The sequence below is a fragment of the Prunus dulcis genome, chromosome 2, assembly GCF_902201215.1.
Source record: "Prunus dulcis chromosome 2, ALMONDv2, whole genome shotgun sequence".
Taxonomy (NCBI): Eukaryota; Viridiplantae; Streptophyta; class Magnoliopsida; order Rosales; family Rosaceae; genus Prunus; species Prunus dulcis.
In genome coordinates, this window is record NC_047651.1 from 20,019,442 (window position 1) to 20,046,507 (window position 27,066).

Genomic DNA, 27,066 nt, shown 5'->3' on the forward strand with positions numbered 1-27,066 from the left:
AGCTCTTGCTTGATATCTGGGATCTTTGATTATGGAATTATCATTTTCTCAAATAGGAAAATATTGTCGTGGGCTTAGCTTTGATCAATATGGGAAACCTTCTGATTTCTTTCATATATAGTTTGATCATTAATTGTTGAACATTTAAGGGCTCATTTGATAACTATTTTAATTTTAGTTTTTAGTTTTTTGGTTAGAGTATAGAGGGAAAATGAGAGTTAAAATGGGAGTCAGGATGAGAGGGGAGGATAAGAGGGAGGAGTAATAAAAGTGAAAACAATTTGAAATTGAAAACTAAAAGAGTTTCCCTCTCAATCTCATCTCCACTCTCATCCTCACTTCTATTCTTCCTCTTTTTTTCTTTACTCTTAACACAAAAAATGAAAACTAAAAACTGAAATTGAAATGGCTATCAAACGAGCCCTAAATTATTAGGTCAACACCTTTATATCAAGTCTTCTTCCAAGTATCTCTGATTAGTGTAGTGAAATCAGCCATGCACCCACTCTTTGAAAATGGAAAAGTTTCTTCGCCATAGCTTTGAACCTCAAGTGTACATATCTGGTCATAAGCTTTTGTTTCAGAAGTCAGAAGTTTGAATAATTGAGCAAACTTTTAGTCTTGATAGGAGTCTTCCAAACCTTTAATTGAAAATGTCTATACTAAAAGTAGATATTCAAGTTCGAAAACTAAATTAGAAGGAGATGGGAAAAGTGTTAATTTGAATAATTGAGCAGGCCTCTGCCTTTTCTCATTGAAAAGCTACATCCCAAGTGTTGACTCACGTTTTAATTTTGTATTACATGATATGCGTTTGATTTGTGATGAAATATTAGTAGACCAAAAGCTAGTTGTTAATAAACATTATCTTTTAAACTCATGTTATATAATATTGTATGACATTATATACGTTTGAGTCATAATGAAATATCAGTAGACAAAGAGCTAGTTGATAATATAATATTACCTTTTAAACTCACGTTATAATCTTATATGACATGATATACGTTTGAGTCACAACAAAATATCAATAGACAAAAAGCTAGTCGATAGTATAACATTACCTTTTAAACTAGTCTCATCCATGCCGGCTCCATTAATATTACATGCCCTCAGTTAGAAGCTTATTTGCCCCACCTTGAATTTTTCACCCCCACTTGATTTTGTTTCCCTTAATTGGATTCATCGGCTCTGTCACAGCTTATGTTGAGATGGACAGAAGAAGAAATCTTGACTTTTCAACTTTGTTTACTACATATAATGTGTCTAGCTGGGGTGTTGACAATCTAATTTAATCGGCTCAAACTAATTAATCCAATTCAAATTATTTCAACAAATTGTATTCGACTTCTTAATTCAAAAACCTTTTGTGGTTATTGTGCATTCATCTTTATATTAACTCTTTATGAGTATTTAGTATTTGTAATTATTGAATACAATTATCGTTAATTTTCAAAATGAAAAAAAAAAAAAAAAAAAAAACCATATGCCTGGTCAGTTAGCCAAGTTTCCCATGAAAACCCAATCCAACTCCATTGAGGTTTCTTACTTTTTGATTATACCCTAGGTTTACAAGCATTTGAAACTATGTAATCTAAATCATTTAACAAAATTATGTTTGATATTCTACAGCAATTTACTCTTGAATATTGTAATGTCACATATAATTATGTATATAAAAATTTGTTACTGGATTTAATTTGATGACAAAAAATTTCTTTGTTTCAGTATTTGTGTCTTCGTTAGAGAAACTGAATCATCCATTCGAAATTGCAAATCTTCGAACCAATCAACATTTGAGTTGGACTGGATTTTGTCAAATCCACCAAATTTGAACCCAGGAACACTTTTCCTGATCCTATGACGTGGCGTATCACTGACCAATCAGAAACCCGGATAGCTTTTTACCCCTTGTGCAAATGCAAGAGCAAAACCCCTATATATACACAACCATGGGCACACAAGTTCCATGCATCTAGCAGTCACGGAAATACTCCACAGCAAGACGTCAGTGTGTATATATAAGTACCCCTAACAACAAACCCTTCCTCAACTACTCTTCTCATCTCTGTCTCTCTCTGTCTCTGTCTCTCTCTCTCTTTCTCTCTCTCTCTCTCTCTCTCTCCTTTTTAGTTTTATGAATAGATCTTGAGCTTTCTTCTCTTCCTCTTCTTATTTTTGTTCTATACACAATTTGTGTCTGATTGTTTCATTCCTGCAACTTTTGCTTGTTCTTCTTCAATTTTTTCGATGCGTAATGATTCGTATCTCATCCACCGGATTTCGAATCGGGAGTGCTACAGTTTTTATTGGTTTTTTAAGCTGATGATATATTATTAAGTATTTAACCCACATGTAATCTGGTCGATCAGTCCTTTTATTTTTCGCAGCCTGCAGTACTATCAGCCTACTGACCCACAAGTACCCTCACACCCAGTGTCCATGAATATTATTACAGAAGGCAAAAGTAGTTGGCCTGTGTGTTGTTAGCTTTGTGCTGCTTTCTTTTTCATGGCATAATTAAAAATCCAATTTTTTCCAAAAGGATGTGTTTTTTTTTTTTAATAAAAAATTTCTGAGTCTTTGGTAAACGTATATTCTATTAGGGTTCCCTCAGGTCATTGGATTCGGAGCTGCCCTTTTATTCATATCTTAGGACTATTTGTTAGATGCCAGTTGCCACCTCAGCCAGATACGAACATACACAAGAAACCTCAGTATATTAATTGTTCCTTTTCTTTTTCAAATCATCTTAATTTTCTTTCTTTCTTTGGTTCTCTTTCTTCTCGATCGCCCACAGATGAGACTGTACAGAGTACAACAAATTGATTCAGTCATTGTTTGCGGGTGCAGCATCACCAAGATTCACAACTGATCAAGGGCACAGTGACATCATGATGTTATGATTTTATTATGACTATGTGTCTCCTAAGTTTGAGAATCTTGATGATGCTGCATCAGCAATAGACGACTATAACCCCGGGAAAGCTGCGAATAATCGATTTTTCGGCATCTCCAGATCAACAAGGTGAACTCCTTCCCATCATCAAGAGCCACTATGCTGTGATTATTAATATTCATCATCCTTGTTTATTATGCATAATTTGGTGGTTAATTTTTTCTTTATTTGAACAATTGAGGGTTTTTCTTCTTGGGACCAAAGAACTAGTCTTGAAAAAAGAAGAAAAGGTTACCGAAAGGGGCAGAAGAAAGGAGGGTGGGACTGCACTCTTATATGTTATGCTTACCTTTGGATTTTATTATGTTTAGGGTTTTTGAATGTAGAGATCTAATGGGTAAATGAAGTTTAGGGTTTTGTTTGTCATGGAAAGAAGAATTTATGGGTGATTGAACTGCACTTGCTATTTCAGGGATAATTTCTTGGTGTGAGTTTCTGGATCTATAAAAATTTGGAGTTTCTTTACTACTTGAAATTGAACCAGAATATGTGGTTGGTTCTATGAGTTGTGCTTCAATCATTCTTGTTTTTCTTTACTCTAAACATCTATTTCTGGGCTTGATATAGTTCAATCGAATTTTAAGCTAAGCGATTTGCAGAAGTGTACTATCAACTACATCCAAATAGAAAAAGGGAAAAGAAGAGAAAAGGCATGTGTACTCCTTCATCTTTTCCTCCAATATGTATAAGGAATCGGTTGTTTCGACTTCCATTCTCTCTAGAAATATAGTGGATATGTTGGATTGATCATGGAAATGAGTTAATACCTTAATTTAGATCTGTTTTTAGGCCTATTTCACTTCTGAGATAACCTTCTTCATTCTTAATCCCACACCGAATCAGTCACCGATATTCTTCTGAGACCTAGTTGATCAGTTAATACATTATAATTAACATCAAATTATGATGAGAATTAAGGACTTGCTACATGTACTTATGCAGTGGAAAGTAAATTAACTTGTGAATATGTGAGATATATAATTAAGTTTAAGTATAGACAGCAGTTCATAATTCCTTTACATGTTAAAGCCGGTCGATCGATGCCATGCATGCGCATATATATATTTCTGTATTAATAATATCTAAACTTCATTGCAGTGAGGTGCGTGCTTAATTAAGCTTCTATCAACCTGATTAGTTTGGAGGGTGCTTGGTTGACTTCCATTAACAAGCTGTATTAGTTTGGAGGGAGCCATTTTCTTAAGTATCTAATTAGTAAAAAACCATGACTAAAAAACCTCGCTCTGATACCATGCTTGAGAAACTTTCGATGTATTGTATGACTACGCCAAAGTCTCAAACCTAACGAGATAAGGATTTTCAATTACAAATAATTACAGAGAATATTCTAGAATATCTGCAACTCAAGTTAACAGTTTGAAGACATATGTTCATTTTCCTTGTGCAGTTAGGTGAATATTAGACCTAAGAGAGCACCCAAGCATGGCTAAAGCTGTAGAAATTGAACTGGGGAATATTGTAGCAAACTTATGAAGAAGAATCTTAAGCCATGTCATGTGGGGGCATTGGTGACAAGAGCTGTTATGTCAAGTGAAAAGAAGGGAGAAGAATAATTCAAACATCTGAAGGTCCACAAGTTTGTAGAGTGAGAGAGAGAGAGAAGAAAATAATAGTAATGAGTATGATGAGGTCAGAGCTAGCAGATCAACCCAACTGCAAAAACTGCTGGGATGCGTATGCAAATAATGCATGTAAAAAAAAAATTAAAGTCTCTGGTTTCTTGATTGATAACTATATTCTTGTACAATAATATGTGGCTAGAACCTTGTCGTACAATTCATCTCACTTTTTATACAGTTATTAGTTGAATGTTCCAATCAATCTTGGCATTGTACAGTTCTTGATTTTGTTTCAGAGACCTTTTTGATTCTTATTGTATGGTTCATATATTGTGGTTCATGTATATTACATATATATATATATATATGAATGCCGAAAAAGCAAATTAATTTATTTTTATAATATATTTAGATTTACAGTTTAACAACATAATATATCTCATCGTACTCAAAAAGCAGAATTAATTTGTTTCCGAATATCATGCCATTATAATGACGACCTACCTTGTAAGCTAAAGTTTAGGAAAGCACAATCATTAAAGCTATATCCTGAGCACCAAAGCTAACTTAAGGAATCTTATGTATATATAATACCAAAAGGTGAATCCAACGTTTAAGTTATTGTGACAAGATTGCAAGTAACTTGTCTTTAACTTTCTTTTAGTTAATTAGTAACGGCCATATGCTTGCATGTGTGCCCTAGCCAATTCATTATACAAGTCAAATATTTTCGACCGCCATTCTTTTTTTATCAATAATGGAAATCCTTATAAATTGATCATGACATTTTCATGTCTCTTAAACTATATATTTTTTTTGGTTTTCTGATTGATTATTATCAACGTATATACATGATTTATCTCATACTCGATTGAAGGAAAAGGGTTTTTTTTTTTTAGGGTACTCGGTAACAGATCAAGTGGAGAAGAGGTGGGCTTGTAACTCAGAGAATTAGAGTACGCGGCCACGAACTATGGTGTAGGACTATAAAATGGTTACGAAAGTAATATTAATAAAACGAGTGTTATTACATTGGTGGGCTGTAACATCACGTACATATTGGTCATCTCATACCAAAAATTTATAGCTATTGTGATGAGTGGTTGATTCTTGCCATAGCCGTTCTGACAATTAACCAAAAAAATATAGCTAGGTTCACTGAGGAAAGGAAGTACCGCCTATATAATGGTCAGACGACGGACAAAGTAGCAAATTAATTTGAACCTACCGTAAATGAACAAAGCAGATCATAATAGTACTGCATTATACAAATAGCAGTATATATATTTAGACATTGGTATCTACAAACCCCAGATGAACAGAAAACATTTGAATTCTGTGGTACAATTCTAATGTGGTTTCAAAAAGTTCTGGCTCTTTGTGGACCAAATGCTAGCTAGCTCTAGCTATATGATATCTATCTACTTTTTGGAGGGAAACGGTTTAAGAATTGTGCATGAAGCTGCGTCCACCAATAATGATGTGAGAGAGGAATAGTACTGTGGACCTGTATAACAGTTATTTCAATTGATATTTGAATTCGCAAAACCATTTTCATCCCTTATATTGTATAGAAAGTAAAGCCATCACGACACTGTCTTAGTCCTTCCACAGCTTTTCTTAATTTGTCTCATTTTATTATGATATACGTACGAATGCTTTTATTGTCCCACTTAATAGCAAACTATGCATTTCAATAAGAATTAAGTCAATTAACAATTTAAATTCACAATCCGACAATACACGAGTGTCTTATATTGTCAAACAATGTGAAATATAACATAACGTCAAGGGCCTTTGGGCAAATCCGTGGGACTGGTGCACATATTTATAGCATTTTCGTTGGTTCTAAGTCTTGTTCCATGCGTTGTATTGATCAATAGTTGTCACCCTAACATTGTACAGTGGCACTGAAGATGCTAGCTATCATGCAAGCTGGGTTTTGGGGTCCGCATATACAAATTAAAGATTCAGATGGATCGTATATCAATGGTCCCCATATATACATATATGTATACATGATGTGTTTTAGAGGGCATAGTACAATATATTGATGCTCGAGGCCGACAATGGTGTGGTGTATTCCCACTTCCCACAATTCCAACCTAAAAAGTATGCAAAATCGTAGACGTGGCATTTTGAATGATGTTCATGTTTGTGTGATCAGATAAATCCGTTGCCGTTGGCACTTGTACTGTTTTTCTTGCAGACCACAAGTGTAGTTTGTGGGTAATGACAATTGCCAGAGAGAAAAGTTATTCAACCTTATTTGCGTGGCTCTTCAGGCTCCTTGCTATATATGTTGCTTTTGAGTTTTGGCCGGTATGAAGCTAGCTCAAGATCGAGGCCAAGTGATTGCGCCTTAGTTTGATGTATGCTAGCTTTTTAAAGTACTTTTCCACTATGGAACAGCTGGTTACATATATTTATGGCATTCGCCCAATAATAATATACGGAACTTTTCTACTATGGAACAGCTGGTATATGTATTTATAGCGTTCGTTCGTACGATAATTATGTCCGAACGTTTGCATAGAAGAAAATTCATATATATATATATATATATATATGTACACAGAGAGCTTCCATGAAGGATCCCTCAAATAATTATTTGAGGGACACTCTTGTAAAGCCTACTTCGTATTGTATTTTATTATTCCAAATGTCTATTTTGTAGATATTCATTCAAATATCATTTCTACAAAAAATCACTTGAATTCGATATCATTTGACCACTCACTTGAATGTTGAAACGTTTTTCGATTTGTCTAGTTTTTTGCAAGGATGATCTATGAATGTAGACTTATAAAATAGATGGTTTGAATCGTTGAAAAAAAAATTCGTAAGAGATCCTAAAAGGTGTCTCTCAAATAAAATTATTTGAGGAATTCCTCAATAGAATGGGATTGATATATATTATTTTTGGCCGATGATGTGTTTGGATAATACTTCATCTAAAAACTTACATATATGGTCTTAATTTGTAGGTTAGTTAATTATAATTTCCAAAACTTGAATCTGATTTGCCTAAACTCAGTTGGGATGCGACCAGATATTTCACAAGACCCCCCTAGCCCCAATTGTCCTAGGCTGACCTTCCCAAGTTCCAACCCTATTCAACTAGTTAATTAAGCTAGCCCAAGTTCCAAGCCCTCTGAAAATCAGGAAAAGAAGAGGAAATTAAGGGCATAAACAATAGGGTTAATTATTATAGCCAACTGCATGGTGTCTAACGATTAGTAATTAACTTACTAGTTTGATGATTTTTTCAAAATATAGGCGATAGTATAAACTAAAAAGACAAGGAGAGTTTCTCACACAAACACGATCAAGATATCATGGAGGTTTCTCACTACCTTGTTGACATTAGTTTGGTGCTTTAATAGAATATAAAAGGCTAATGAAACTCAAATATAATCCTAATCTCTATACATTACATAGGCACCACAAATGACATATCGCAAGAGGGCTAGCTATTTGCTGTCGTATAATAGTTAACAGCTAGGGTTCGATTTTCCTAGACAATAATGTTTAAGTGCATATAAGATTTTCTCAACCCTGTAAGATTTCCTTAGCCAATAATGCAAGAACCTTTTGTCTGCGCTTTTATGTTGTGGCGTGAAGATTATTACATGTACGAGCCTGACTAGCTTCAGCCCCAGTTGAGGATCGAGATCAAATTCGATCGGGACACCAGAAATGGTAGGCCTTGATTGAAACATCAGTGACAGAGGGTGGGAGCTTTGGGACCGCTCTACTTCTCCAAATTCTTGCAGGCTAGCTAGGGTTTCCTTTCTACTACTGAGTTACCTAACCTGAGTAAATTTCTTTCTCCGCCGACCTCCCCACGAAAAGCAAACTTTCCTAGGTCGGCCACTGCACAATGCGTACATTTAATTAAGGATAGGATTCATGGGAAACTTTGAAACTAAATAATTGAGATCATAACTTCATGGATTTTAAGGCATCCCAAACAAAACAAATTGATATTATTATCTCTCAAAAAAAAAAAGATAAATTGATATTACAGATGAGTGAGAAATGGGTATGGTTTTTGATGTTGCTTTTCCGAGGAGGCTATAATGATGAGACTATTTGAGGAGGTCAATCTCATTATCAACAAATATAAAGAAATCATGGGACTTAAACATTTCAAATGTTTTGATGGTGAGATTGACCTCCTCAAATAGCCTCCTCACTTTAAACTCCTCATTGTAGCATCTCTCGTTGTTTTCCACGAGTCTTTTTATGGTGAGGGCGCAATATATGGACCATAGATATAGATATTCATATTAGTCACATGATTCAATTGAAGAGTAACTTAACTTAAGTTTAATAAAATGATCATGTAGCTAATATGAAGATCCACATGAAAAGTCCATATATGACACACTCACTGTAGAATTTCACTGCTTTCCACTCCATTTGTCCATTGTTCTCATGGGTTATGTTAAGGTATGTCCAAAGACAAAATTACTTTCATGCTTGTTGGGCCAAAAGGCAAAGTTTCTTCAATTGTTGTTATTGAAGAAGATGGGTTCATAGATGTCTAAAGATATCCATTTGTTACTTGGGTTTGAGACTGATTTAGGCCCAAATTCTGACATATTTTTTTTTTGTTTTTGCCGGCCCAAATTCTATAAAACTTATACATTTATTTATTTTTATTTTTATAGCACTTTATATATTTAAGTCAAATAATAAGTCCTTATTTATTTTTATTTGTGTATTTTTGCCTTTATGATACCATAATCAACCAAAAAAAATTATGAAAGCAGGCTGTGATTAAATTATTTTTTACGCCTAGAATAGAAGAGAAACCAAAAAGCAAAAAAAAAAAAAAAAAAAAAAAGCGCTGACCTTTTTCTTGGATTTAGAATTCCCGGGAAATAGACTTCCTAGAAAAAAATTGGGAAACTTTGCTGTTCTTCCATTCCTCAAAACCCACGATGAAGTGCGAAAGATTCCTTTCAATTCCAATCTTTATGGTGTTTGTGTTAATTGGTGTTGTGTGTTACGTCACGCTTTTCATCTTCATCGAAGATTGGGTTGGGTTGAAGAGCTCTGCTGGTTCTTTGAACGCTTTGATTTTCATTTCCTTGGCCTCTCTCTGCCTCTTCTCTTTCTTTTGTTGTGTTCTCATTGACCCAGGTTATGTTCCAGCTTCCTATGTCCCTGATATTGAAGACAGTGAGGCATCTGATCAAGAACTCAAGAAAAATGTAAGCTTTTACACGCATATATTTGGGCGTGGTCTGTTTGGGTGATGAGAAAATTGAGCTAAACGAAAGAAAAAAAGATTGAATTTTTAATTCTAATGCTTTCTGTTTGGCTGGTGATTAGAATATAAGTTTTGACTGGTACATTAATGGGTTGATGAGAATGTTATCTAATTTTAAATTCTAGTGCTTTCTGTTAATAGCTATTGTCACTCCATTGTATGTTGGATCTGCTTCTTGTGTAATTCTCACTGGCTGATATGGCATAGACAAATTAATTAACATACATGCTTAGTGCGTGAGAAAATATGAGAACTGGACCACTGAGTTGCATTGCTTGTTGAAGGGGATCTTTTCATATGTGAGTTAGTACTGTGTTACCTATTTCATCAAAGGTGGATATTTGTTAGTGTAGTAGAGAGTGATAAAAAAATGTTAACAATTAGGTCAACGCTGAGATGAAAGTTTATACAATTACAACCTTAGGAGCATGGACATGGGACATGGGTGACATAAGATACAAGCGAAGGAAAATCTTGACAGCAGCTAATAGGGGTTTTGTTTTTGGTAATGGCTAGGGATTATGCACTGGCATACCAAATAATTATGATTTGAAGCTCTTAAGGGGGTAAAGAGAGGGGAGGAAGGGGGGAAGAGAGAGAAGGCTGAATGTTGTTTTGATGCTATGATTGGAATCGCTGATAACTGTCAGGATTTCGCTTGAGGTTTTACATGCTGCTTGTTTAAGGTTTTAAGTCATAAAGATGAGTTAACATGATCAGGAACTCCCCATTTCTTACTCCTCAAAGACCATAATTGCATGAAAAAACTTCTAGAATTATGGATTAAAATGTTGCATTTACAGCTAATTAACACTGGAATGATTTGTCTACCTCATAGTATAAATCTTACAGTCTGTTTAAAAAGCGTATCACACTTGTTCATTATATCAAGTACTTTATGCGTACCCTGTTGTGTATCTAGACACACATTTGTAATACTGATTTCTTCTCTTTGTAGCTAATTTTGAAACGTTGGATTCTTATTTCTGACAGGGCATATCATCCAGGCGCTGTGACAAGTGTTCTACATACAAACCTCCCAGGGCTCATCATTGCCGGGTCTGCAGAAGGTGTGTTTTAAGGATGGTAGGTTGCATTACATTCTTATTACCATATCATCTTATTCATGATTTTTCTGTACATGGATTAGAGTTTTTATTTCTTTCGTGCCAAAATTGGATGCAGGATCATCACTGTTTGTGGATCAATAACTGTGTTGGTTATTGGAACTACAAGGCCTTTTTTATGCTTGTCTTGTATGCAACACTAGGATGCTTGTATTCTACAGTAAGTTTATCTGGTTCTTCCTTTTACATGCTTTGATAATAAGCAGCCTCATATTCTGACAGAAGCTTTTGACATGTTTAGGTTATGATTATATATTGTGCATCTTATAAGGACTTGGAATACAGTGGAAGTGGTGGCCTCAAGGTTTTTTATGTGAGTTAGTACACTTTTTTTTCTCTCTTTTGTGCTGAGGATGTGAGTACATAATCATCTATTCTGTTTTTCTTGTTTTAAAGTAATTTCCTAAGTACTCAAGTTAGATCAGAAATCTAGTTAAGCCTCTTCTATTTTGATGGACTCTTAAATGAGTTAGAGGCAGAAATAATCCTGTCTACTACAATGGATGTCTTATAGCTCATATTGTAATTTTCAATGGTGTCAAGCATTGGTAGAGTGCGCAAAAATATGGAGAACTGGTTGCTAATAGTCACATAAATGGGTTCTTCTGCATGTTCCTCTTTTCAGCTGTTGAATACGGGTTTCGTAAATATATGTATTCATAACTCTATTTGGTTCTTGGCTCTCTTTGCAAATGAAATCACTTAAACCCTTTGTTGCCTCACCAATCATCTTAACTGGTTTTTTAGGTTATGTCTGGACTAATGATGGCTTCCTTGAGCATAATGCTTGGAACTCTTTTGGGCTGGCACGTCTACCTCATCATCCACAATATGACGACTATAGAGGTAAACTGTGACTTTTCGTAACTGGAAGTGAACTTTTTTATTTTATTTTTTGGGAATCATTGATACAGAGCTTGACATGGATCTTTTACCAGTATTATGAAGGAATTCGGGCATCGTGGTTGGCTAGGAAATCTGGCCAGAGCTACAGACATCCATACAATCTTAGTTTCTACAAAAACATTATTTCGGTCTCTCTCTCTCTCTCTCTCTCTCCGCCTCTCTGTGTGTGTATCTTGTATGTTCATATATAAGTTATGTCTGATATATGTTGAAAAGGTTAACATTGCAAGTCATCTGCCTTTTGATCAGGTCTTGGGTCCAAACGTGCCGAAATGGTTATGGCCCACAGCAGTAAGCCATCTAAAAGATGGACTTATCTTCCCTACTCCGCGTGATAATTCATGAGTCTTCTGCCTCTGCACAAATTCAGATTTGGTGGCCCAAGTCCTTGTTTATCAGCACACAAAGAATGTGAAGCATGTTCTACTATAGTCATGTCATCTCCTAATCTGAAAAGAAGCTAGCAAAAAAGCAACAGAGGGGAAGAAGCTACATATCTTGTTGATAAACGCAGGGCAGGTTATCAGCTTCATTAGAGACTAAGAAAGTGCCAAGACTTACAGAATAGGATATGTTGAAAGCAGGTAGAACGAGCTTCCCTTTTCACATGCTGGAGATCAACTAGTCTTTTTTTGGCAACAGTAGTTTGGATATATGAAGTGTACATCAGATATTTTATACGATAAACGTTTGTGATATTTTACGCAGGAGGACACTGCAACCCACTTAATTAAACCCAGCCCCAAACCGAGGGATGTTGGAATAGAAACAGTGTTTGTAATTTCATGTAAGATTAGCATTTTTGTTTACACTCTTGATAAAGAGCTTGCATTGTGCCATTTTCGCTTAAATGACCAGTAAAATGTTTATTTATACTATTTGTCTCTCCACAAAAGGAAAAAACTATATTTGTGACGCCGGCTGGTTTGGTTTTAATTCTATTGTCAAGAAATAAGGATTGCTTAATGCTACGGTCGGTTGCACATGTCATTCCTAGCCATTGATGTGTTGATGCATGTGGCGCCCACAACGCAATGAACGATCAGATTTCTTCCACATGTGCCTCCCTAGCTAATGCTAGCTAAATCCTTGCCTTAAAACTTCGACTCAACTCAATTGTAAATGATGATATTTAAAAAGTGATTAAGGAAAAGAATAGAACAGGAAAATAAAACCTAAAAGATTTGGTGTAACATTAACGATCATATATGTAGGGAAAGAGAGACTATTGAGAAAATTGCAGGCACTAGGAATCATGAACGCGAAGAAAAGAGAAATAGAATAATTGAGGTGTTAGCAACATGTTGAAGAGTGACTAAGATGGAAACAAAATGGATAATTCCAAATTTTCAGGAAGATGAAAGCACACAATGATGCAGATGCAGAACATGTGGATGGCCCCTCATCCATTGAAACCGGTTCTTCTTTTCTGATGCAGATGCAGAACATGTGGAGACAAAAATATGTTGTTGCAAATCAAATCCTGGATAAGTGTGTTCCACCTTTTTCTCACTTAAAATGCTCTTTACGAAGAATTTAACCTTAAAAAAATTAAAGTTGAAGTTGAATGTGCAGCACATCCTCAAAGCTGGGATGGTGCAGAATGACGTTTCTGGTGATCTTCTTAACAATAATATTAAAACTTTGTTAGGCTTCTTGGCATTAGCATACATCATGGATCAAAGCCAGTTGGTGAAGATTCTAGTGACTTTTTGCGTCCCAATAAGCTAGGAGCAAATTGCCATATTGTGTGGCATTAGGACAGCAGTTCTTATTTCCTGAGTCTTTGGGGATTGGTTTATATGAGTAAAGGAGGCAGCAAGTGCCAGGAAGATCAGTGGTGGGCTGGAAAGAAGAAATTAGTCTCATTTGTGCACATTCTAAAGCCCATATACAGTAATTTTTGTCTAATACTTTGCCTTTTATTTTTAAATCACAGTTTGACGAGTGCATAATAATAATTATTATTAATTTTTTAATATTTTTAATGAGTTATTTATATATATGCGTTAAATTGTGATTTGTAAGTAAGTTTGATAGAGCCAAGGAGTCAAACAATATTCATGGATGTTTGTATTATTTAAGAATAATATGTATCACTTGTTTGCACCATGTCGGGTGAGAAAATAATCCGAACTTCTCAATCTTATAAAATCAACAAAATTTAGAAGGAACTAAAATATTCATAAATACAGTGTTAGAATATATTCTAAATTCGATTCTCCCTCCCTTGAAAATTAAAAAATACATATACATATAGGGAAAATTATAAAATCCCTACCAGGCCATATTAATTACAACACTGACTCATTGGGTTGTTGGCAACATGGTACGGTATATTCTTGGCATACACAAATCAGCAAGACCAAGATTTCTGCTGCATGAACTTTCCTATCCTGTTTTTAGATTGCATCCACATTAAATTCAAAAACTTGGGTGGGAATTGGGAACATCGCATGGAGAAATTTTTGTTCCCAAAAACAGGTTTTTCTTGATTATTTTGGCTGGCCTTGGATCAATAAACCAGTCAGATCTCTTCACAGCTAACCCAAATTCCAGAATTGGTAATCAAGAGAAATAGACAAAACCAAGAGACCATATTCTATGGTTTGAAAAACTCGAATAAAATAAATGGTTGTTGGGATGGGATGGGACAGTTAAATGTAAATAATGCATGGTCTTTGATGGGTTTATGTTGTACAAACAAAATAGCTGCATATGCAATTTGGAGTTTTATATTATATTTTATATATATATGATAGAGCCTGTCAAGATCGTGCATCGTGACGTGGTTTGATAACCATGCTAACCATCTGCCAGTTGCATTATATTGAGGGGAAGCAGGTAGAGGGAGATTGATATATACAGATGCTGCGAGATATTTGAACTTAAAATTTCTTTCAATGAAATAAATTGAGTGTCATTAGACTAAATAATTATGTGTCGAGTGAGATGTTTTATTCCTTCGTCTTTAAAGGGGAAAAAAATATATAGAGATATTTTGCTAACTTGAACGGACTCGATGTATATCTAACTCATGATCGGAAGGAATTCGAGCTAATCTCCAGCTTACTCAATCCAACCAAAATCGAAGTTGAGTCTCAGAAAACATCTATATTATAATCATAATCTTATTTAATTGACCACAGATAGGGACAACACATAAAGAAATATGGATAATTGGCACCCAACACGACTAACATGTGGCTTTTTTTTTGGGCTAAATATAATTTATTTTAGCATTAAGAAATATGATATATTAGACAGCCGTATAACATCGTCCTTAATTCACATATGAAAATCGAAAGACACAAGCGCATTTCTAGCAAGAAAATGAAAAACTTTGTATTAGCTAACAACTAAATTCAGATATTTCTATATGGTTCTAGATTTTTTTTTTTTTTTTTTTTTAAGGACATTCTCTATTGAGAGGACGATAATATACTAAACTCAAGCGCACTATACGGATGTTAGGACTCGAACTCCAAAACACTATACTAGTGAGCCTTTCACCTAAATTTAGTCATTAATATATTAGCAATGCTCAACAAACAATGAGAATTCATTATCAATTGATTTATTTGAATTATTACTATTCATTAGTGACATTAAACAAACTAGAAAATATGGTGAAAAAATAAAAAACCAACCCTCCAAAATCGCTATCAATGGACACCGATGTACCCAACTGGCTTGGTCAACTTTCTTATAATATTATATCTGGAAATTTAACTTTCATAATAGAATGAAAAAAAATCCAATAATGCATGATTGAGATATTTCATGAATTTGGTCATTAAAATTTATCATGGACAGACAGATCTTATCCATACCATGTTAATACGATATGATATTACCAAGCAAATTGTCTTCATTCTTTCTTCGTCATGTCCCTTTTTTTTTTCAAAGACGAAAATTAAAATTCCTAAAGACGTACATCAAACTTAATTTTATAAACAAGATTAAAAAATTAGTAAACCAAATATATATGCGGCCGAGCATACTTATGTCCAACATTTGCCAAAGCATCACCGTTGCTGATTTTACTTTTCATGAAAAATGTTCTTTTTTTTTCTTTCATTTTTTTATGATCGGGATTTTTTGTTTTTGTACAAAAATAAATTTATGTTGTAATGTAATTAGGTTAAGGGAGACTCATGGCACATAATTGTGGGTGACGTAACTGTCATGAATAGGCTGCCTATGCAACTAGACAACCAAGTTGTAATATATCCATAAAATTACAACATGGATTTTTGTCACCATCTTAAAGGGCAGATCTTGTCTGGTCTATTCTGTTTGTAATCCTCAATCTCATTCTGATTACTTAAATAAAAACTATTTAGGAACATCATTTCTTTTAAGAAAACACGTAGAACATATTTTTCTAATTTCTAATTTTTTTTATAATAAAAAAACAGAACTCGGCAGACAGATTTTGAATTTATCAGTCCTCTCCCAGCCCCCCTTCAGCCTGATTGGTTAGGAAGTTTATTTTCCCAATGAGGTTTATGAAGCATTTTTGTAAACTTAAAAATCCATATGCTCCTACCTATTCAATTAGAAGTAAATGCCTTCTGAGAAATGGTTTAAATGCCAACAAGATCTAACACATTGAAAAATGACATTGACTTATAGATTAATGGTTTTATATTCAAACTCTAATGATACTGTGGTAGTGTGTATGTAAAAATCCCCATCTCCAGTAATTTAGACTATCGCTTGTATTAAAGAACAAATTTAAAAATCTTCATCAAATGCAACAACCAACCATATCCAAGTTAATTAAAAATAATTTACTCCTCTTTGTTGAAATTAGCCCATTACAACTGTAAGATTTCATCTCTAGAGGTACCCACACACATCAAACATCATGTTTTTCTATTACCCATCCATGTTAGCTATAACTTTATATTTGAACTTGATAGCTTAGAAGTAGTAGGTCCCCTCCTCTTTAAAATTGTATCAACCTATATCCAATGGGTTCTTTAATATTAGTAAGTTTCTCTCTTACTTTTGTTTAATTTTCAATTTCAATTGTTATTGTTAGCTTTTTATGATTTAGAGTTTGGGTTTTAAATTTTGGGGATTTTTTTCTTATGCAATTTGCTAGGATTTTATTGATGACTTGTCATTTTCTGATTTAATCTATTCATTATTTGATCTCTGCTTTTATATAGCCTAGTTGTCTCTTGGTTTTGTTGAATACTTGTAGCTTATGATTGCGCAATTGTAGATCTATATGACTGCACTCCCTACGTTTATGTGTACACCTATAACATTTAAAAATTGTTAATTAAAGAATAGTTACTAACATTCATTTTCTTTGCATATAAAAAAAAACCTATATCCTATAGCCAATTAATCATGTAAACCTGTTTTTTTTTTTTAAAAAAGAAAATATAATGGATCTCACATTAAAAACTATTAATCCACCCCCCTAAAATTTCCTGGGTCCACCCTTGTGTCCCATAATGTTTTTCCTGGTTTCCCCCCCTCAAAAAAAAAAAAAAAAAAAAAAAAAAACAGCCTTCTTAGAAAAAAGTGCAATTATAACTCAAATGTACGCTTCACTTATTTATTTTAAATCTTAAAAAGAAAATATATTCTGTCATTTGAAAACGCTTTTACACTGCCAAGCAATCCCAAAGGCACTCCAACAACACCAGCGCAGGAGTAGATTACCAGCTTCCCTTTGGTCACTTATTAACCGACTTATAATTACCTGAAATCCCTCAAATAATTAGCTAAAAACCACTCAAATAATTAGCTAAAATCACGCAAATAAATTTTTTTTAAGAAGAAAGAAACCCAGAACCACTTGAATTCAAAAAGGCAATCAATTATAGAAGCTGACACGAACCAGGGAGTTCTACAAACTAAAATAAATGTAAAAAAAAAAAAAAAAAAAAAAGCAAAACACTGGCAAGTTCACGTTCACAGAACCACAACCATACCATACTGACTGAGAGAGACAGACGTATCTCTCTCTCTCTCTCTCTCTCTCTCTCTCTCTCTCTCTCTCTCCATATATATATATTGGTTGTGTAGACGATAAACGTACAGCAATATCTTCTCTCGCTCTGTTTTCCTTTGCCTCTGTTTCTCGTTCTTTCCGGTGCTTTTCTGAAAAAGCCGGAGTCTTTTTCAAATTTTCTGCCTACCATAGTACCACTCTCGGGTTTCAACAGATTCTTGAATCCTAGAAAAAATCAAATCTCCTTTTCGATTCGCGGGAAACAAAAGCAAGAATCCAAAGAACAAAAAAGGTTTACTTTTCTTTACTTTAGTTTTTTTTGTTGCTCTGAAGCTCCTGTTATAGCATGACACTTCTCGCCTTTAGAGATCTCCTTAGTTAATTTTTCTTTCTGGTTTCCGAGAAAACCGAGGAAAAACAAAAGAAAATTTCCGATCACATATCCTGATATCCGCTTTGCTAGTTCTTTGTTTTTCTTAAATTTTTATTACAGAATCCGGGCTTAGCTGAATTGGGTTTATTGTTTTGTTTAGGATAATGCATCAATCAGTGGTTTCAGACCTTAAGTCAGCTTTGTCTTTTCCTTTATTTTCTCGGAAACCAAACAGAGTGTAGCATGTAACATGCAGGGTCCTTTTGAAAACTTCAAACTTCAGCCAGCTAGAATTTCTGCTAAATCCGTGTACCATTATGTCTCTACCAATCTGAGTGTGTTCTTTTACTAAACGAGTTTTAGTTTTCTCTCTATGGTATGCAATTTTCATGTTTTATTATTTTTTTTGGTCTTCTTTGTTATGATTTGCATTTTTGCTAGCTGTTACTGTCATGTCATTAAGCTTATTTAGCTGGCAATATAATTTTTTTATTTTTTGACTACATTCAGACGTTCTGTTAATCCCAAACAAAGAAACCATTATCTCTACCTTCTTAGTATCAAACAAAAAAGAAAAATGTGTCCCAAGCCTAACTTTGTTCTCATCCGATTCATATTTTTTCACTGTTTTCCCAAGTAGGCCAATTGCAATTTGGAAACCCTTTAGCCTGATCAAGATTTTCATTGGTTTCTTGGTGTTTTGGGAGTTTCTGCAGAAGGTTATTGGCAGAGGAAGATTTGAAGAAGAAGATGAATAACTCAGTCTCGGATCGCAGTTTTTACATTGAGAGTGAAGATGAAGAAGATGAGGAAAAGGAATTCAACAAAAGCATAGAAGATGGAGGAAACGACTCTGATTCTTCTGAATCTTATACTGAAAATCAGCAGCAGAATATTCCCAGTTCTTACAACACCCAATGGCCTCAAAGTTACAGGTTCTCTCTCTCTCTCTCTCTCTCTCTCTCTCTCTGTTAGGCTGCTTGAAATTCTCAGCTCGTTGTATGATTTTCCATGATTCTTTCTTGTCCAGTTAGGATTTTTACCGCAGAAATATGTAGTAAAGGAAAATTTACTACTTTGATATGTAAAATTTTGTGGGAGAGTAGTGACAACATGGTTTCTGCTGGAGAAAATGCATGGTAAAATTTGTTGGATTTGGTGATAAAATCTTACTTACTGAGAATATAACTCAAAACATGTTACTATATTGCAGTGGTGATTTACAGTCAACTAAAATAATCTCCTAGAAACTCTATACAAAGTAAAAGAAATCCGTTCCAATATTGAAGTAAAGTCGGCCAAAATTTCAGTTTGGTCAACGTCAATATTTGGCTGCTTTAACATTTTGGATTGTTTAGGCCAAAATAATAGAACTTAAATTTGGGATTATTAGGTGGTAATGTAGGATGAAGAAGTAAATTTGCTTTGTTGCTCTTTGAATCCTTCTTTTTAACTCGCTGGAAAAAGGGAGTGATTGATATGGCTAATGGCTCTATCAAAGGTCTCCACAGAAGTATAGGGTGGCTTTAGGCTTGTACTTTTGCTACAATGACTTGCTCTTTGATCTTTTTAGTTGTCTTTTTCGGCTCCATTAAATGTCTCTAGAGAAGTTTACATTGATCAGTAAATGAATGAAATAACTGATAAAAAACTGACTGATTTGTTATGTTATTCTGGTGATGTATTTTTTTCAATTTTAGTTCTAAATTAATACTTACTGTTTGTCATTAACTGTTTCAGGCAATCCATTGATCTGTATAGTAGTGTACCATCCCCTGGTATTGGGTTTCTGGGCACTCCTTCATTGTCAAGATTAGGAAGTTCATTTCTTTCCTCATCACTGACAAGAAGGCACACTCCCGAAACATTACCTTTCTTGACGAAACCCTCGGTACCGATAGTTGCGGATGAGCAGCAACAACAGCAGCAACAGAGACGTAGTTCTCATTCTCTCCTTCCTCCTATTCATTCAAGGAGGTCTTCTATTAGAAAAGATGATAAACCATCCAGGGTTTCTCATGAACATCATCCTATTTCTCGCCACAGCTCATTCACACAAGCTGTGATTAACGGTAAGTATGGGCAAAGCACATGCTATTTAATTTTTTCCTGTCATTTATGTTTTGTACACACATATTTGTTCATGCATATCCATTCACCCTCATCTGCAGATTATGCCTGAAAGGATTGTGCTATGTAGCACTGTTTAAGTCTAGAAATTATATCTCTGTCATCAATTAAATGTCTTTAACAATACATCAAATTCAAGTAATTTCTGGTGTTAAGCACTCCAAAGAGTGTGCTTATGTCTATGAAATGAACATCCATAGTCATGATTAGCTGAGTTAACTACATTTGGATTCTGATCTGCCTAGTAATTTCATACATATTGATAAATAGTTATTGTGCCCTAGGATGTCCAATACATAATGAGATGATACTTTTTATGTGTTCTAAATGCAAATCCAATGAAATTATTCCAAGCAAAGGAAACCCAAATCCTGCACCTACAGACAGTTAGAGCTTCACCATGTGTCAGCAAAAAAGTTGCAGGGACCACGTAGTCCAGTATGATGGTTCTATCCTTTCAATTAAAATCAGTTTGTTGCCCTTCACATGTCTCAAGATAAAGTAGAAGCTGTCTGTTCAAAACATTCTCCACTTACCACCAAAATTCTCTTTCTACACTGCAATTTTGAGCTTGTTCTGATGCTAACATGCATATACATGACATGTTTGCAGATGCATCTTAATTTAGTATTTCAAAATCTGACCATGTTTTAGTTATTTCTTCATATCTTTGAATATTTTAGAATTTGTCTGTAGATCACCACATTGATTTGTCCTTACCCTATTGTTATCTTCATTTATGAGCTTTCGAACAAGCAAGACTCAGTTTATTTCACATGAGTTGATGAGGTGGCTCACCCCAGATTGCACATGGTGCACATGAAAAGATCTACTAAATAAGTACTAAAATTGTATTGGTACCAATTAACTTGTTTGGCTTGGCTTGTGTAGCTTTCAATGCAGATTTACAATTTGGATCCTTTTTTTAACTTTGACTATGAACATATTATATTGTTTGTAACATAATTCCGAGCTTGATCATTGTCCACTCACCATTTCCTGTGATTCAGGAATCAATGTTCTTTGTGGGGTTGGAATCCTTTCCACACCATATGCTATCAAAGAAGGAGGATGGCTTGGGCTCTCGATTTTGCTTATATTTGCAGTGCTTTCCTTCTACACTGGTTTGCTCCTGCGTCGCTGCTTGGATAGTCAGCCTGGCCTTGAAACTTACCCGGACATTGGCCAAGCTGCATTTGGTACGGGAGGACGAATCGCCATCTCGGTAAGCTTACCACATTTATATATTACTTAAAATTCTCCTTAGGTAGTTTGTATACAGTCATACTATTCGTACCACATTATGAATCACATCTTTGATAGAGACGAGATTCACATGTATAAATGAATCCCATCTTCATTTGTCATGTTTGAGATGTGGTTGTATAAAATTTCATCAATGTTGCTATTTCTGTCGTTTTAACAACAAATAAAGTTAAAACGTCTATTCGAGAGTTCAGGTGAATGGCTGCTATTTCTGTCGTTGTAGTGATTTGTTTTTTTGTGGGTGCAGATAATACTGTACGTGGAATTATATGTAAGTACCAGCTGGCTTCACTGAGTGAGTATTTTACTTTATTTGTGCTTCACCTATATCTATGGTTTGAAATGGAACACATGGATGGGTGGAAAAACAGGAAGTCGGGCTCCAGTGGGGCCCACCCTCATATTCTCGGGTCCCACATCTGGATCTGATTGATTGAGTTGAGCCTATAACTTGGGTCCGCATTTTTGGATCTTATTGGTCACTTGTTCTTGACTAGCACATAACAGTGAAGTGACCATGTGGTTCTTGTCTTGGTGCTCATTTACCACAATTTCCCATTTGAATACAACAAGCTGTACCTGGTTGGCTGATTGTTCAGTTCTCATTTGATCTAAAAATCCCAGTTTCCTTGAAAATTATTTTTCTTCCAATGTTCCTGAAAAGAAAAAGCTTGATGGGTTCTGTTGGGATTTTCTTTAAACTTTTTTCTGCTTCTCTTTAGGATAATGAGCATTTTTCAATGCATGAGATGATTGGAGTTCCTTAAATCATGCCAACATTAATCATTTTCAGTATGAATGACCGTTAGGACATCACATGAGACACACTGATGTATTTTTCTGATCTCTTGAGTGCAGCATCTAATTTAAATTGCACTCAAGGTTGCCTTGAAATCCATATCTGAAGGAGGTTCTTCGCTTTTTAGGGAACTTTAGACTTTGCCATTTAGAATTTGGTATGCAGATAATGACCAAACTGGCTGTTGCTGGACAAAATTATGGATTTTCTTTTGTTAGAACCAAGCTTAAATGGTTGTTTAACCAATGACGCACTTATCCAAACGAAGGGGTTGTTTTGTATCATATATCCATCATCAACATTGTCATGCTGCTCTGAGGCAATGCATCAGTAATACTCATCATTTAAATGCTTGCATTTGTAAGGATTGATCATGCACCTCTGTTAGAGCCATTAATATCACAGCCTTTGCCAGAAGACTTATGCAGCATGGAATTGCATGTTCTCAAATTAGGAGACCTGACAGGAAGAACATCCCATAATTTTTGTTGCAATTGCCATACACCTGCAACAGCGTTTCGTTTTATAGTTAGAAAAACTTATAGCTTAGATCATGTTGATCTTGAACCTTGACATTTTGAGTATTTTTGCTTAATAATTTTAAAGCACATAAATCACCTATTTTAAGTTTTCCTCTATTTGCAGGCTTGCTGCATAGAATATATAATTTTGGAGAGTGATAACTTGTCTTCGCTATTTCCAAATGCGCACCTAAGTTTGGGCGGATACATGCTAGATTCTCGCATTTTATTTGCGATTTTGACCACCCTTGCTGTTCTTCCTACTGTATGGCTTCGAGACCTCAGTGTTCTTAGCTACATCTCAGGTGAGTTTGGCAATTTGAATATAATCCATGTATTCTATACATCTAAACATTCTGTGAAATGAATTTGCTTTGTCAAGCAATATTTTGATTATGAATAGGAATATCTAGACTAGTTGGCCATACTGGTAGTGTCAAAGGTTCAAGTTTGTTGTCTATGAACCAAGAAAAAGAGTCTGTTATTCGAAATTGAAGTCCTATTTGTGGCAAAAAATAGTTGAAGCTTTGGTGGCTGACAATCATGTTTAGATAGTGAATTTTCTTTCCCAGTCTTTTTTCTCTCTTGAACCTTCTGTATTCTCTTGGACTGCAGTAAGACTGTTAACCAAATGCATGCTATTCTCTTGAAAAATTCTTACATTTTACTTGTTTTACTTCCAGCTGGTGGAGTTATTGCATCGATCGTGGTTGTCCTTTGCTTGTTTTGGGTTGGTCTAGTTGATGGAGTTGGCTTTGAGAACAAAGGAACACCACTGAACCTTTCAACTCTCCCTGTTGCAATGGGTCTCTATGGCTACTGCTACTCAGGACATGCTGTTTTCCCAAATATTTATACTTCATTGGCAAAACCAAACCAATACCCTGCAATCCTCTTAACATGGTAAACTAAAGATGCTCAACTATATTTCCATTTAATTTAATAATTAATTTCATCAGAATCCAGCTTTAGTTTTTTCACACTCGTACTGCTGTCTACCTTTTTGTGTGAAATTTCAAAATTCCCTTCACATCTTACCGGAACTGCAATTATTTGTGAGCAAATGCAACTTGTTATACTTCATTTATGTACTTAATTGATTTTTTCCGTGTAGTTTTGTGATTTGCACTATTTTGTATGGTGGAGTTGCTGTCATGGGGTACACAATGTTTGGGGAATCAACAGCGTCACAGTTCACTCTCAACATGCCTCACGATTTGGTTGCCTCCAAGATTGCTCTGTGGACTACGGTATGCTCATGATTTTTTATTTTATTATGGATGTTCTCTTGATGTTTTTGACTTTATTATTTGCACAATTATCAAGAGGGGAATCATGCTATTTTCCTTATGTGTTTTGCACAACTGTCAACCAGAAAATCAACTTTTTATCCCCTCCACCTCTTGAAAACCATGCAATTATCAAGCCGGTCCATGCAGTTGTTGATAAATATAGATTTGTTGTTTCCTTGTCCATTGGAGGTAAAGAAAACTGGGATTTGATTTTAGGTTTTAGGCTGTCGAGAGATTTTACCATTTGGCTAGTTGGCTAGTTGGCTTGTTCATTCATGTAGCCTGTAGGAATGGTTTATCCAACTTTTTAGCACCATTTGATTTAGGCTTAAGTCAATAGATTATAGAAGGAACAAAAAATATAGGGATGGCCTTAGGCTGCCTACAGTTCTCTTCAGCAGGTCCTTTTTATGCCTATTGTTTTTCCTTAGGCACCTCAAACATTAACTTTATGTTCTTTCTCTGTGTTCTGAACCTTTCCTTCTATACTTAGAATTAGAACCGGTGGCTAATACTATTATTGGGTATTTGTTCTTTTGCAGGTAGTCAACCCATTTACCAAATATCCTTTATTGCAAATTATGCAGATAATGAATGCCATCTGATACACCAGCACACACGCATCACACAAACAACACACACCCGTGCACAATTCATATAGTCTAGAAGGTATTTTGTGCCTTCGACAAACATCAGAAAGAAACAGTAACTCAACTCTCTGAAGCATAATGAAATTGAAGAATCATTTTTGTTTCTTTTGTGCCTATGTTGCTCAATGTCAACGCACACACACGCGCACAAGATAAAAATCGGAAAAGACTAGATATGTTTCGCCTTAATTAGAACCACGTATGCATTAACTATATCTCCTGTCGCAATGAGTCTGGAGGAGCTGGTTCCATCAAACAAGTCCCATATATACGCGATCTTAATTAGAACGGCACTGGTTGTCTCTACCCTGGTTGTTGGTCTCTGCATCCCCTTCTTTGGTAAGTCTCCCTTGAACTTTCTTTATTTATCATTTCCGTTTCATTGCCATGGAAACTGTCTTCCTATACCTTTTGTCTCTTGGTAACCACATGTGCCACAGAGAAAAAGAGAACAGACATTAGATAGACAGGGAACAGCAGCATCTCACTTGGCATGCTACATTCACCATTACCGTACTGTTACAACTTCAATTTTAACTTATCGCAGGTCTGGTGATGTCGTTCATCGGATCTTTATTCACAATGCTTGTAGTAAGTTTTCCTTTGTATTTGATTACAAGAAATATATTTTCAAATTTCAAATATCAATCTATGAGTTAAGTTACACTATATTAACAAAATATAATGTTTGCAGACCTTGATACTTCCTTGTGCTTGTTATCTGAGTATCCTGGGAGGGCGAGTAACTCGGCTTCAGGTATGTCTGTTTCATACGCTTGTTAACATTGGTTTAGAAAAATAGGCAAACAAGAAACACAATCACATTGTTATATAGAAAAATGCTTTCATATAATTTCCATGTCGATCAAAGAATGTGAATTCCAAACCAACTCGTTAAGATTTTAATCTGCTCTTTTTGCTTTTCTTTTTTTTTTTTCTGCCATTGCCAGGCAACACTTTGTATTATAATCATTATAGTAGGTGTTGTATCGTCTTCCTTTGGAACGTATTCGGCGGTTTCGAAGATTGTTCAGAGCTTGATTCACTGAAGTTTTTGGGACATTTTCTTGGAACAGTGAGAGAGAACATGATTATTAATGTATTGTGGATCCTTAGAGAGTATATATAATCTCTTGGTGTTCATTTCCAATTTTGAGCCATCTTTGAATTTGTTGTATCATGCAATAAATCCTGTCTTGTTTCCATTATTATTTGCAGTAATATTACATTTTTTTTTAAAATAAAAAATATTACTAACTAGATGCTTCCATATTTCTGTTAGTAAGACCCTGCATCGGTCTTGTCAAGTAAGAGGAGGCTCTCTTTATAAAAATCACCATCGCTAGACTGATATCCAGAAATCCCAAGTTTTTTCAACTGTTTGCTCAGAAGGTCCAGTGATACTAGTTCCTTCCTTGATTTACATAATGTAGTAATTCTCATACACATTATAGTAATTCTCATATACTTACTCTTACTCACCAATTTACATTATAGAAAGAGTAGGTAATTCTTTTTGCCAGCCACATATATACTTCAGGAAGAATCATCCGTTAGAACCAAAAGGGGAAGAATCATCCGTTAGCATTTCCTTTCTCATGAACCAAATGGAGCCTTAGTCACAAGCCAGACAAAGAACTGCATTTTGGTTACACACTTTTTAAACATAACATATGCTATTGTTGCTCATCCAAGAAGGATAAATATTCTATTACTTTTTTACTGACATTTTTTATAAAAGAAAAGGCAGTAGTATTCATTGTTGGTATTTCTATGTAGAGGAGGGTTAGCGTTGGTTGCGTGTGTGCGGGTGATGAAATATGGGCTGATTGTGTCAGCCGTTGATGTATGTTGGTTTTGTATAGGACCTATATTCATCACTGGCTTAGATTTTGTCACATGTACAGAGTACCAAAAATCATACTAACTTATCATTTGGGTAAGAGACTTGTAGTTAGGAGCAGTTACTTATGCACCTAGAGTCTTATATTCAAATTTCTGTTCTTAATATTGCTTGTATATAAATTTTTTTTAAAAGCAAGCCGCAGGGCTATACTATATATAAAAAAAGACCCGACTAGTGATTTGGCGTCACGTGTCAAAAAACGTATAGACGCGTGGCTATACTATTTATAAAATAACTATATATATATAAACTACCAGAGTAAAGCCGCGCGGCTGTACTCATTTATAGCCGTGCGGCTA

At 34.9% G+C, this 27,066-nt stretch overlaps 2 protein-coding genes across 3 annotated transcripts; both read left to right on the top strand.

Moving 5' to 3' along the window:
* Positions 1-9,367: 9,367 nt before the first annotated feature.
* On the top strand, positions 9,368-12,731 carry LOC117618779 (probable protein S-acyltransferase 15). The gene is made up of 7 exons (XM_034348506.1): positions 9,368-9,761; positions 10,814-10,906; positions 11,006-11,107; positions 11,189-11,260; positions 11,695-11,793; positions 11,886-11,981; positions 12,103-12,731. Exons 1-7 carry the CDS (start codon positions 9,489-9,491, stop codon positions 12,196-12,198), a joined length of 831 nt encoding a protein of 276 aa, XP_034204397.1. The 5' UTR covers positions 9,368-9,488; the 3' UTR covers positions 12,199-12,731.
* Positions 12,732-17,881: 5,150 nt separating this feature from the next.
* LOC117618620 (amino acid transporter AVT1C-like) lies at positions 17,882-26,119 on the top strand. Of its 2 annotated transcripts, none has more exons than XM_034348274.1 (13): positions 17,882-18,122; positions 18,844-19,138; positions 19,944-20,275; positions 21,344-21,558; positions 21,847-21,870; positions 23,044-23,224; positions 23,603-23,822; positions 24,034-24,169; positions 24,754-24,773; positions 25,061-25,200; positions 25,409-25,452; positions 25,556-25,618; positions 25,812-26,119. In XM_034348274.1, exons 2-13 carry the CDS (start codon positions 18,954-18,956, stop codon positions 25,908-25,910), a joined length of 1,659 nt encoding a protein of 552 aa, XP_034204165.1. In that variant the 5' UTR covers positions 17,882-18,122; positions 18,844-18,953; the 3' UTR covers positions 25,911-26,119. The 2 variants fall into 2 exon arrangements, with proteins under 2 accessions (XP_034204165.1, XP_034204164.1); XM_034348273.1 differs by having other exon boundaries at positions 17,883-18,122; positions 18,920-19,138.
* Positions 26,120-27,066: the final 947 nt, after the last annotated feature.